The sequence below is a fragment of the Oncorhynchus kisutch genome, linkage group LG7 (assembly GCF_002021735.2).
Source record: "Oncorhynchus kisutch isolate 150728-3 linkage group LG7, Okis_V2, whole genome shotgun sequence".
Taxonomy (NCBI): Eukaryota; Metazoa; Chordata; class Actinopteri; order Salmoniformes; family Salmonidae; genus Oncorhynchus; species Oncorhynchus kisutch.
The window spans coordinates 52,865,245-52,878,256 of NC_034180.2; the positions used below are offsets into that span (position 1 = coordinate 52,865,245).

Below are 13,012 nucleotides of genomic sequence, written 5' to 3' on the forward strand. Positions count from 1 at the left end.
AGGAGAACGCTGACCAAAACACTCAGTCATGTGATCGTGAGGATGGCTGCCAGGCCAGGGGTGGTTTGATGTCTGTTGCTGCTGCCAAACGGCCTGAGTGACCTACAGTGGGGGAGGGGGAGAGGGAGCGGGGGAGAGAGACAGAGGTGCAGGGCGAGAGGGGGAGAGAGACAGAGGTGCAGGGCGAGAGGGGGAGAGAGACAGAGGTGCAGGGCGAGAGGGGGAGAGAGACAGAGGTGCAGGGTGAGAGGAGGAGAGAGACAGAGGTGCAGGGCGAGAGGGGGAGAGAGACAGAGGTGCAGCAGGGCGAGAGGGGGAGAGAGACAGAGGAAAAGAGAGAGAGATGGCTGGTGAAGCTTGAGGAAGGCAGCAGGCTACAGACAAGTCTTTGTAGCAGTTGCTCAGAAGTAGTAGCAAGCTGCTCAGTAGTAGCATAGCTCTCTGTACGTCAACATAGGACACAGCCTCTCCAGTGGCTTCTCCTTTTACATTAGTTGACATCTTCAGTGACTGTCCATGCCGCTGCTCCTCTCTTTCTCCAGAGGAGCTGGGTTTGGTTTGATTGCTTGGTTGGTTAGCTGCTCCCAGCACAGCCGTGTGATGTTGACACATTCTCCCCAACACACACACGCATCTGAAACCTGTTCTTAGCCCTACCACATCCTTTTATGGATAGGCTATATGTTATAATTAGCCACTCCCTTTCTGTTGAAGTGAGGTCCACTCCCAACCAGCCAGCTCACCAGCCACCAGGGCTTTCAAGTGGCTTTTCCTCTTCTATGGAACACATGTCACAGGCTGGTTCTGCTGGTTTCATAAAGACTGGTGTCTCTCTGTTCTGCTGGTTTCATAAAGACTGGGGTCTCTCTGTTCTGCTGGTTTCATAAAGACTGGTGTCTCTCTGTTCTGCTGGTTTCATAAAGACTGGGGTCTCTCTGTTCTGCTGGTTTCATAAAGACTGGTGTCTCTCTGCTGGTTTCATAAAGACTGGGGTCTCTCTGTTCTGCTGGTTTCATAAAGACTGGGGTCTCTCTGCTGGTTTCATAAAGACTGGTTCTGCTGGTTTCATAAAGACTGGTGTCTCTCTGTTCTGCTGGTTTCATAAAGACTGGTGTCTCTCTGCTGGTTTCATAAAGACTGGGGTCTCTCTGCTGGTTTCATAAAGACTGGGGTCTCTCTGTTCTGCTGGTTTCATAAAGACTGGTGTCTCTCTGCTGGTTTCATAAAGACTGGTGTCTCTCTGCTGGTTTCATAAAGACTGGGGTCTCTCTGTTCTGCTGGTTTCATAAAGACTGGTGTCTCTCTGCTGGTTTCATAAAGACTGGGGTCTCTCTGTTCTGCTGGTTTCATAAAGACTGGTGTCTCTCTGCTGGTTTCATAAAGACTGGTGTCTCTCTGCTGGTTTCATAAAGACTGGTGTCTCTCTGCTGGTTTCATAAAGACTGGTGTCTCTCTGCTCTGCTGGTTTCATAAAGACTGGGGTCTCTCTGTTCTGCTGGTTTCATAAAGACTGGTGTCTCTCTGTTCTGCTGGTTTCATAAAGACTGGGGTCTCTCTGCTGGTTTCATAAAGACTGGTGTCTCTGCTGGTTTCATAAAGACTGGTGTCTCTCTGCTCTGCTGGTTTCATAAAGACTGGTGTCTCTCTGTTCTGCTGGTTTCATAAAGACTGGGGTCTCTCTGTTCTGCTGGTTTCATAAAGACTGGGGTCTCTCTGTTCTGCTGGTTTCATAAAGACTGGTGTCTCTCTGTTCTGCTGGTTTCATAAAGACTGGTGTCTCTCTGTTCTGCTGGTTTCATAAAGACTGGTGTCTCTCTGCTGGTTTCATAAAGACTGGTGTCTCTGCTGGTTTCATAAAGACTGGTGTCTCTCTGCTGGTTTCATAAAGACTGTTGTCTCTCTGCTGGTTTCATAAAGACTGGTGTCTCTGCTGGTTTCATAAAGACTGGTGTCTCTCTGTTCTGCTGGTTCATAAAGACTGGTGTCTCTCTGCTGGTTTCATAAAGACTGGTGTCTCTCTGTTCTGCTGGTTTCATAAAGACTGGTGTCTCTGCTGGTTTCATAAAGACTGGGGTCTCTCTGTTCTGCTGGTTTCATAAAGACTGGTGTCTCTCTGTTCTGCTGGTTTCATAAAGACTGGTGTCTCTCTGCTGGTTTCATAAAGACTGGTGTCTCTCTGTTCTGCTGGTTTCATAAAGACTGGTGTCTCTCTGCTGGTTTCATAAAGACCGGGGTCTCTCTGTTCTGCTGGTTTCATAAAGACTGGTGTCTCTCTGCTGGTTTCATAAAGACTGGGGTCTCTCTGTTCTGCTGGTTTCATAAAGACTGGGGTCTCTCTGTTCTGCTGGTTTCATAAAGACTGGGGTCTCTCTGTTCTGCTGGTTTCATAAAGACTGGTCTCTGTTCTGCTGGTTTCATAAAGACTGGTCTCTCTGTTCTGCTGGTTTCATAAAGACTGGTCTCTCTGTTCTGCTGGTTTCATAAAGACTGGTGTCTCTGCTGGTTTCATAAAGACTGGTGTCTCTCTGTTCTGCTGGTTTCATAAAGACTGGTGTCTCTCTGTTCTGCTGGTTTCATAAAGACTGGTCTCTCTCTGTTCTGCTGGTTTCATAAAGACTGGTGTCTCTCTGCTGGTTTCATAAAGACTGGGGTCTCTCTGCTGGTTTCATAAAGACTGGGGTCTCTCTGTTCTGCTGGTTTCATAAAGACTGGTGTCTCTCTGCTGGTTTCATAAAGACTGGTGTCTCTCTGCTGGTTTCATAAAGACTGGGGTCTCTCTGTTCTGCTGGTTTCATAAAGACTGGTGTCTCTCTGCTGGTTTCATAAAGACTGGGGTCTCTCTGTTCTGCTGGTTTCATAAAGACTGGTGTCTCTCTGCTGGTTTCATAAAGACTGGTGTCTCTCTGCTGGTTTCATAAAGACTGGTGTCTCTCTGCTGGTTTCATAAAGACTGGTGTCTCTCTGCTCTGCTGGTTTCATAAAGACTGGGGTCTCTCTGTTCTGCTGGTTTCATAAAGACTGGTGTCTCTCTGTTCTGCTGGTTTCATAAAGACTGGGGTCTCTCTGCTGGTTTCATAAAGACTGGTGTCTCTGCTGGTTTCATAAAGACTGGTGTCTCTCTGCTCTGCTGGTTTCATAAAGACTGGTGTCTCTCTGTTCTGCTGGTTTCATAAAGACTGGGGTCTCTCTGTTCTGCTGGTTTCATAAAGACTGGGGTCTCTCTGTTCTGCTGGTTTCATAAAGACTGGTGTCTCTCTGTTCTGCTGGTTTCATAAAGACTGGTGTCTCTCTGTTCTGCTGGTTTCATAAAGACTGGTGTCTCTCTGCTGGTTTCATAAAGACTGGTGTCTCTGCTGGTTTCATAAAGACTGGTGTCTCTCTGCTGGTTTCATAAAGACTGTTGTCTCTCTGCTGGTTTCATAAAGACTGGTGTCTCTGCTGGTTTCATAAAGACTGGTGTCTCTCTGTTCTGCTGGTTCATAAAGACTGGTGTCTCTCTGCTGGTTTCATAAAGACTGGTGTCTCTCTGTTCTGCTGGTTTCATAAAGACTGGTGTCTCTGCTGGTTTCATAAAGACTGGGGTCTCTCTGTTCTGCTGGTTTCATAAAGACTGGTGTCTCTCTGTTCTGCTGGTTTCATAAAGACTGGTGTCTCTCTGCTGGTTTCATAAAGACTGGTGTCTCTCTGTTCTGCTGGTTTCATAAAGACTGGTGTCTCTCTGCTGGTTTCATAAAGACCGGGGTCTCTCTGTTCTGCTGGTTTCATAAAGACTGGTGTCTCTCTGCTGGTTTCATAAAGACTGGGGTCTCTCTGTTCTGCTGGTTTCATAAAGACTGGGGTCTCTCTGTTCTGCTGGTTTCATAAAGACTGGGGTCTCTCTGTTCTGCTGGTTTCATAAAGACTGGTCTCTGTTCTGCTGGTTTCATAAAGACTGGTCTCTCTGTTCTGCTGGTTTCATAAAGACTGGTCTCTCTGTTCTGCTGGTTTCATAAAGACTGGTGTCTCTGCTGGTTTCATAAAGACTGGTGTCTCTCTGTTCTGCTGGTTTCATAAAGACTGGTGTCTCTCTGTTCTGCTGGTTTCATAAAGACTGGGGTCTCTCTGTTCTGCTGGTTTCATAAAGACTGGTGTCTCTCTGTTCTGCTGGTTTCATAAAGACTGGTGTCTCTCTGTTCTGCTGGTTTCATAAAGACTGGTGTCTCTCTGTTCTGCTGGTTTCATAAAGACTGGTGTCTCTCTGTTCTGCTGGTTTCATAAAGACTGGGGTCTCTCTGTTCTGCTGGTTTCATAAAGACTGGTGTCTCTCTGTTCTGCTGGTTTCATAAAGACTGGGGTCTCTCTGTTCTGCTGGTTTCATAAAGGCTGGGGTCTCTGCTGGTTTCATAAAGACTGGTGTCTCTCTGTTCTGCTGGTTTCAAAAAGACTGGTGTCTCTCTGTTCTGCTGGTTTCATAAAGACTGGTGTCTCTCTGTTCTGCTGGTTTCATAAAGACTGGGGTCTCTCTGTTCTGCTGGTTTCATAAAGACTGGGGTCTCTCTGTTCTGCTGGTTTCATAAAGACTGGGTTCTCTCTGTTCTGCTGGTTTCATAAAGACTGGGGTCTCTCTGTTCTGCTGGTTTCATAAAGACTGGGGTCTCTCTGTTCTGCTGGTTTCCTAAAGACTGGTGTCTCTCTGTTCTGCTGGTTTCATAAAGACTGGGGTCTTTCTGTTCTGCTGGTTTCATAAAGACTGGTGTCTCTCTGTTCTGCTGGTTTCATAAAGACTGGGGTCTCTCTGTTCTGCTGGTTTCATAAAGACTGGGGTCTCTCTGTTCTGCTGGTTTCATAAAGGCTGGGGTCTCTGCTGGTTTCATAAAGACTGATGTCTCTCTGTTCTGCTGGTTACATAAAGACTGGTGTCTCTCTGCTGGTTTCATAAAGACTGGTGTCTCTCTGCTGGTTTCATAAAGACTGGTGTCTCTCTGCTGGTTTCATAAAGACTGGTGTCTCTCTGTTCTGCTGGTTTCATAAAGACTGGTGTCTCTCTGTTCTGCTGGTTTCATAAAGACTGGGGTCTCTCTGTTCTGCTGGTTTCATAAAGACTGGTGTCTCTGTTCTGCTGGTTTCATAAAGACTGGTGTCTCTCTGTTCTGCTGGTTTCATAAAGACTGGGGTCTCTCTGTTCTGCTGGTTTCATAAAGGCTGGGGTCTCTCTGCTGGTTTCATAAAGACTGGTGTCTCTCTGCTGGTTTCATAAAGACTGGGGTCTCTCTGCTGGTTTCATAAAGACTGGTGTCTCTCTGCTGGTTTCATAAAGACTGGTGTCTCTCTGTTCTGCTGGTTTCATAAAGACTGGGGTCTCTCTGTTCTGCTGGTTTCATAAAGACTGGTGTCTCTCTGTTCTGCTGGTTTCATAAAGACTGGGGTCTCTCTGTTCTGCTGGTTTCATAAAGGCTGGGGTCTCTCTGCTGATTTCATAAAGACTGGGGTCTCTCTGTTCTGCTGGTTTCATAAAGACTGGTGTCTCTCTGCTGGTTTCATAAAGACTGGTGTCTCTCTGTTCTGCTGGTTTCATAAAGACTGGTGTCTCTCTGTTCTGCTGGTTTCATAAAGACTGGGGTCTCTCTGTTCTGCTGGTTTCATAAAGACTGGTGTCTCTCTGTTCTTCTGGTTTCATAAAGACTGGTGTCTCTCTGTTCTGCTGGTTTCATAAAGACTGGTGTCTCTGTTCTGCTGGTTTCATAAAGACTGGTGTCTCTCTGTTCTGCTGGTTTCATAAAGACTGGGGTCTCTCTGTTCTGCTGGTTTCATAAAGACTGGTGTCTCTCTGTTCTGCTGGTTTCATAAAGACTGGGGTCTCTCTGTTCTGCTGGTTTCATAAAGGCTGCGGTCTCTGCTGGTTTCATAAAGACTGGTGTCTCTCTGTTCTGCTGGTTTCAAAAAGACTGGTGTCTCTCTGTTCTGCTGGTTTCATAAAGACTGGTGTCTCTCTGTCTGCTGGTTTCATAAAGACTGGGGTCTCTCTGTTCTGCTGGGTTCATAAAGACTGGGGTCTCTCTGTTCTGCTGGTTTCATAAAGACTGGGGTCTCTCTGTTCTGCTGGTTTCATAAAGACTGGGGTCTTTCTGTTCTGCTGGTTTCATAAAGACTGGTGTCTCTCTGTTCTGCTGGTTTCATAAAGAATGGGGTCTCTCTGTTCTGCTGGTTTCATAAAGACTGGGGTCTCTCTGTTCTGCTGGTTTCATAAAGACTGGGGTCTCTCTGTTCTGCTGGTTTCATAAAGGCTGGGGTCTCTGCTGGTTTCATAAAGACTGGTGTCTCTCTGTTTTGCTGGTTACATAAAGACTGGTGTCTCTCTGCTGGTTTCATAAAGACTGGTGTCTCTCTGCTGGTTTCATAAAGACTGGGGTCTCTCTGCTGGTTTCATAAAGACTGGTGTCTCTCTGCTGGTTTCATAAAGACTGGTGTCTCTCTGTTCTGCTGGTTTCATAAAGACTGGTGTCTCTCTGTTCTGCTGGTTTCATAAAGACTGGGGTCTCTCTGTTCTGCTGGTTTCATAAAGACTGGTGTCTCTCTGTTCTGCTGGTTTCATAAAGACTGGTGTCTCTCTGTTCTGCTGGTTTCATAAAGACTGGGGTCTCTCTGTTCTGCTGGTTTCATAAAGGCTGGGGTCTCTCTGCTGGTTTCATAAAGACTGGTGTCTCTCTGTTCTGCTGGTTTCATAAAGACTGGTGTCTCTCTGCTGGTTTCATAAAGACTGGTGTCTCTCTGCTGGTTTCATAAAGACTGGGGTCTCTCTGCTGGTTTCATAAAGACTGGTGTCTCTCTGCTGGTTTCATAAAGACTGGTGTCTCTCTGCTGGTTTCATAAAGACTGGTGTCTCTCTGTTCTGCTGGTTTCATAAAGACTGGGGTCTCTCTGTTCTGCTGATTTCATAAAGACTGGTGTCTCTCTGTTCTGCTGGTTTCATAAAGACTGGTGTCTCTCTGTTCTGCTGGTTTCATAAAGACTGGGGTCTCTCTGTTCTGCTGGTTTCATAAAGGCTGGGGTCTCTCTGCTGATTTCATAAAGACTGGGGTCTCTCTGTTCTGCTGGTTTCATAAAGGCTGGGGTCTCTCTGCTGGTTTCATAAAGACTGGGGTCTCTGCTCTGCTGGTTTCATAAAGACTGGGGTCTCTCTGTTCTGCTGGTTTCATAAAGACTGGGGTCTCTCTGCTCTGCTGGTTTCATAAAGACTGGGGTCTCTCTGTTCTGCTGGTTTCATAAAGACTGGGGTCTCTCTGTTCTGCTGGTTTCATAAAGGCTGGGGTCTCTCTGCTGGTTTCATAAAGACTGGTGTCTCTCTGTTCTGCTGGTTTCATAAAGACTGGGTTCTCTCTGCTGATTTCATAAAGACTGGGGTCTCTCTGCTCTGCTGGTTTCATAAAGGCTGGGGTCTCTCTGCTCTCTCTGCTCTGCTCTGCTCTGCTCCAGTTCTGCAGATTGACCTCGTATGTGTATGTGTTTATGCCTGCCAGCCGTTGGGCCCTGTGTGTAATTAACCAGGGTTCTCATAAAGAGTTGGCTCTCAGCGGGGTGCACAGTGTTATGGCGGGGCTAGTACTCATGCCAGCTCCTGTTTGGTCGTTCGTGTGTTGAGCTGAAGGCTGTTGAGAGAGGGGGGAGGGAAGGTGGGAGAGAGAGGGAAGGAGGGATGAAGAGGGAGAGGGAGAGAGAGGGGGGAGGGAAGGTGGGAGAGAGAGGGAAGGAGGGATGAAGAGGGAGAGGGAGAGAGAGGGGGGAGGGAAGGAGGGATGAAGAGGGAGAAGGAGAGAGAGGGGGAGGGAAGGTGGGAGAGAGAGGGAAGGAGGGATGAAGAGGGAGAAGGAGAGAGAGGGAAGGAGGGATGGAGAAGGAGAGAGAGGGGGAGGGAGGGAAGGTGGGAGAGAGGGAGGGAGAGTGGGAGAGGGATGGAGGGATAGAAGGATGAAGAGGGAGAAGGAGAGAGAGGGGGAAGGTGGGATGCAAGGGCAGATGGAGGGAGGAAGTGAGGGAGGGCCCAGTCCAGATGTTTCCCATCAACAGGTAGTTATCTTACTAACATGCCAGCCATGCCTGGGACGTTCCTGGAGCTGCTGCTGCAGCTCAACTACAACACAGACAGGCTCACTGTTCTGTTCTGTTCTGCTCTACTCTACTCTACTCTGTTCTACTCTGCTCTACTCTACTCTGCTCTACTCTACTCTACTCTGTTCTACTCTGCTCTACTCTAATCTGTTCTACTCTGCTCTACTCTACTCTGCTCTACTCTACTCTACTCTACTCTGTTCTACTCTACTCTACTCTGTTCTACTCTACTCTGTTCTACTCTACTATGTTCTACTCTACTCTGTTCTACTCTACTATGTTCTACTCTACTCTACCCTACTCTGTTCTACTCTACTATGTTCTGCTCTACTCTACTCTGTTCTACTCTACTATGTTCTACTCTACTCTACCCTACTCTGTTCTACTCTACTATGTTCTACTCTACTCTACTCTACTGCCAGGTCGCAATTGTAAATGAGAACTTGTTCTCAACTTGCCTACCTGGTTAAATAAAGGTGAAATAAATCAATCAAAAAAATACTCTGTTCTACTCTACTCTGTTCTACTCTACCCTACTCTGTTCTACTCTACTCTACTCTGTTCTACTCTACTCTGTTCTACTCTACTCTGTTCTACTCTACTATGTGCTACTCTACTCTGTTCTACTCTACTCTGTTCTGCTCTACTGTGTTCTACTCTACTCTGTTCTACTCTACTATGTGCTACTCTACTCTGTTCTACTCTACTCTGTTCTGCTCTACTGTGTTCTACTCTACTGTGTTCTACTCTACTATGTTCTACTTTACTCTGTTCTACTCTGATCTGTTCTACTCTACTCTGTTCTACTCTACTCTGTTCTACTCTACTCTGTTCTACTCTACTTTACTCTGTTCTACTCTACTCTGTTCTACTCTACTCTGTTCTACTCTACTCTGTTCTACTCTACTTTACTCTACTCTACTCTGTTCTACTCTACTCTGTTCTACTCTACTCTGTTCTACTCTACTTTGTTCTACTCTGTTCTACTCTACTCTGTTCTACTTTACTATGTTCTACTCTACTTTACTCTACTCTACTCTGTTCTACTCTACTCTGTTCTACTCTACTCTGTTCTACTCTACACTGTTCTACTCTACTCTGTTCTACTCTGTTCTACTCTACTCTGGTCTGCTCTACTCTACTCTGTTCTGCTCTACTGTGTTCTACTCTACATTGTTCTACTCTACTCTGCTCTATTCTGCTCTACTCTGCTCTACTCTGTTATGCTCTACTCTGTTCTGCTCTAATCTGTTCTGTTCTACTCTACACTGCTCAACTCTACTCTGTTCTACTCTACACTGCTCTACTCTACTCCACTCTGTTCTGTTCTGTTCTGCTCTACTCTGTTCTACTCTACTCTACATTGTTCTGCTCTACTCTGTTCTGTTCTACTCTACTCTACTCTGTTCTACACTACTCTGCTCTACTCTGTTCTGCTCTGCTCTACTCTATTCTGCTCTACTCTACTCTGTTCTACTCTACATTGTTCTGCTCTACTCTGCTCTGTACTGTTCTACTCTGCTCTGTACTGTTCTACTCTGCTCTGTACTGTTCTACTCTGCTCTGTTCTGTTCTACTCTACATTGTTCTGCTCTACTCTGCTCTGTACTGTTCTACTCTGCTCTGTTCTACTCTACTCTGTTCTACTCTACTCTGTTCTACTCTACTCTATTTTACTCTACTCGGTTCTACTCTGCTCTACTCTGCTCTACTCTACTCTGCTCTACTCTACTCTGTTCTACTCTACTCTACATTGTTCTGCTCTACTCTACTCTACTCTGTTCTGTTCTATTCTGTTCTACCCAGACGCTCACAGACTCCCACCATCCTATCTGGGTTAGGGTTAGCTAACAATCACCATGGTAACTAACACCATGGTAACTAACTCATGTCTCCTCCCCAGACGTTCACGGCCTGGTGTAACTCCCACCTGAGGAAAGCAGGAACGCAGATCGAGAACATCGAGGAGGACTTCAGGGACGGACTGAAACTCATGCTGCTGTTGGAGGTCATATCAGGTGAGGAGGAGAGCCCTGGTGCCCACATGATGTATCTAATGGTGCCCACATAATGTATCTCTAATGGTGCCCACATGATCTATCTCTAATGGTGCCCACATGATGTATCTAATGGTGCCCACATGATGTATCTAATGGTGCCCACATAATGAATCTAATGGTGCCCACATGATGTATCTAATGGTGCCCACATGATGTATCTAATGGTGCCTACATGATGTATCTAATGGTGCCCACATGATGTATCTTTAATGGTGCCCACATGATGTATCTAATGGTGCCCACATGATGTATCTAATGGTGCCCACATAATGAATCTAATGGTGCCCACATGATGTATCTAATGGTGCCCACATGATGTATCTAATGGTGCCCACATGATGTATCTCTAATGGTGCCCACATGATGTATCTCTAATGGTGCCCACATGATGTATATAATGGTGCCCACATGATGTATCTAATGGTGCCCACATGATGTATCTAATGGTGCCCACATAATGAATCTAATGGTGCCCACATGATGAATCTAATGGTGCCCACATGATGTATCTAATGGTGCCCACATGATGTATCTCTAATGGTGCCTACATGATGTATGTAATGTTGCCCACATGATGTATCTAATGGTGCCCACATGTATCTCTAATGGTGCCCACATCATGTATCTAATGGTGCCCACATGATGTATCTCTAATGGTGCCCACATCATGTATCTCTAATTGTGCCCTCATGATGTATCTAATGGTGCCCACATGATATATCTCTAATGGTGCCCACATGATGTATCTCTAATGGTGCCCACATGATGTATATCTAATGGTGCCCACATGATGTATCTCTAATGGTACCCACATGATGCATCTCTAATGGTTCCCACATGATGTATCTAATTGTTCCCACATGATGTATCTCTAATGGTGCCCACATGATGTATCTAATGGTTCCCACATGATGTATCTCTAATGGTGCCCACATGATGTATCTCTAATGGTGCCCACATGATGAATCTAATGGTGCCCACATGATGTATCTAATGGTGCCCACATGATGTATCTCTAATGGTGCCCACATGATGTATCTCTAATGGTGGCCACTTGATGTATCTAATGGTGCCAACATGATGTATCTAATGGTGCCCACATGATGTATCTAATGGTGCCCACATAATGAATCTAATGGTGCCCACATGATGAATCTAATGGTGCCCACATGATGTATCTAATGGTGCCCACATGATGTATCTCTAATGGTGCCTACATGATGTATGTAATGTTGCCCACATGATGTATCTAATGGTGCCCACATGCATCTCTAATGGTGCCCACATCATGTATCTAATGGTGCCCACATGATGTATCTCTAATGGTGCCCACATCATGTATCTCTAATTGTGCCCTCATGATGTATCTAATGGTGCCCACATGATATATCTCTAATGGTGCCCACATGATGTATCTAATGGTGCCCACATGATGTATCTCTAATGGTGCCCACATGATGTATCTCTAATGGTGGCCACTTGATGTATCTAATGGTGCCAACATGATGTATCTCTAATGGTGCCCACATGATATATCTAATGGTGCCCACATGATGTATCTCTAATGGTGCCTACATGATGTATGTAATGTTGCCCACATGATGTATCTAATGGTGCCCACATGTATCTCTAATGGTGCCCACATCATGTATCTAATGGTGCCCACATGATGTCTCTAATGGTGCCCACATCATGTATCTCTAATTGTGCCCTCAAGATGTATCTAATGGTGCCCACATGATATATCTCTAATGGTGCCCACATGATGTATCTCTAATGGTGCCCACATGATGTATCTCTAATGGTGCCCACATGATGTATCTCTAATGGTACCCACATGATGCATCTCTAATGGTTCCCACATGATGTATCTAATTGTTCCCACATGATGTATCTCTAATGGTGCCCACATGATGTATCTAATGGTTCCCACATGATGTATCTCTAATGGTGCCCACATGATGTATCTCTAATGGTGCCCACATGATGTATCTCTAATGGTGCCCACATGATGCATCTCTAATGGTTCCCACATGATGTATCTCTAATGGTGCCCACATGATGTATCTCTAATGGTTCCCACATGATGTATCTCTAATGGTGCCCACATGATGTATCTAATGGTGCCCACATTATGTATCTCTAATGGTGCCCACATTATGTATCTCTAATGGTGCCATCATGATGTATCTCTAATGGTGCCCTCATGATGTATCTAATGGTGCCCACATTATGTATCTAATGGTGCCCACATGATGTATCTCTAATGGTGCCCACATGATGTATCTAATTGTTCCCACATTATGTATCTCTAATGGTGCCCACATGATGTATCTAATGGTGCCCACATGATGTATCTCTAATGGTGCCCACATGATGTATCTCTAATGGTGCCCACATGATGTATCTAATGGTGCCCACATGATGTATCTAATGGTGCCCACATGATGTATCTAATGGTGCCCACATAATGAATCTAATGGTGCCCACATGATGTATCTAATGGTGCCCACATGATGTATCTAATGGTGCCTACATGATGTATATAATGGTGCCCACATGATGTATCTCTAATGGTGCCCAGATGATGTATCTCTAATGGTGCCCACATGATGTATCTAATGGTGCCCACATGATGTATTTAATGGTGCCCACATAATGAATCTAATGGTGCCCAGATGATGTATCTAATGGTGCCCACATGATGTATCTAATGGTGCCCACATGATATATCTAATGGTGCCCACATGATGTATCTCTAATGGTGCCTACATGATGTATCTAATGTTGCCCACATTATGTATCTAATGGTGCCCACATGATGTATCTCTAATGGTGCCCACATCATGTATCTAATGGTGCCCACA

General features: G+C 45.6%; 1 protein-coding gene across 3 annotated transcripts in view; it reads left to right on the plus strand.

Moving 5' to 3' along the window:
- The window catches only part of LOC109885917 (alpha-actinin-1), a 154,520-nt gene that overhangs the window by 37,817 nt on the left and 103,691 nt on the right, over positions 1–13,012 (plus strand). For all 3 annotated transcript variants that reach the window (XM_031829327.1, XM_031829328.1, XM_031829329.1), the window contains exon 2: positions 9,989–10,103. In XM_031829327.1, coding sequence (XP_031685187.1) covers positions 9,989–10,103 — 115 coding nt within the window. The remainder of the gene's footprint in view (positions 1–9,988; positions 10,104–13,012) is intronic.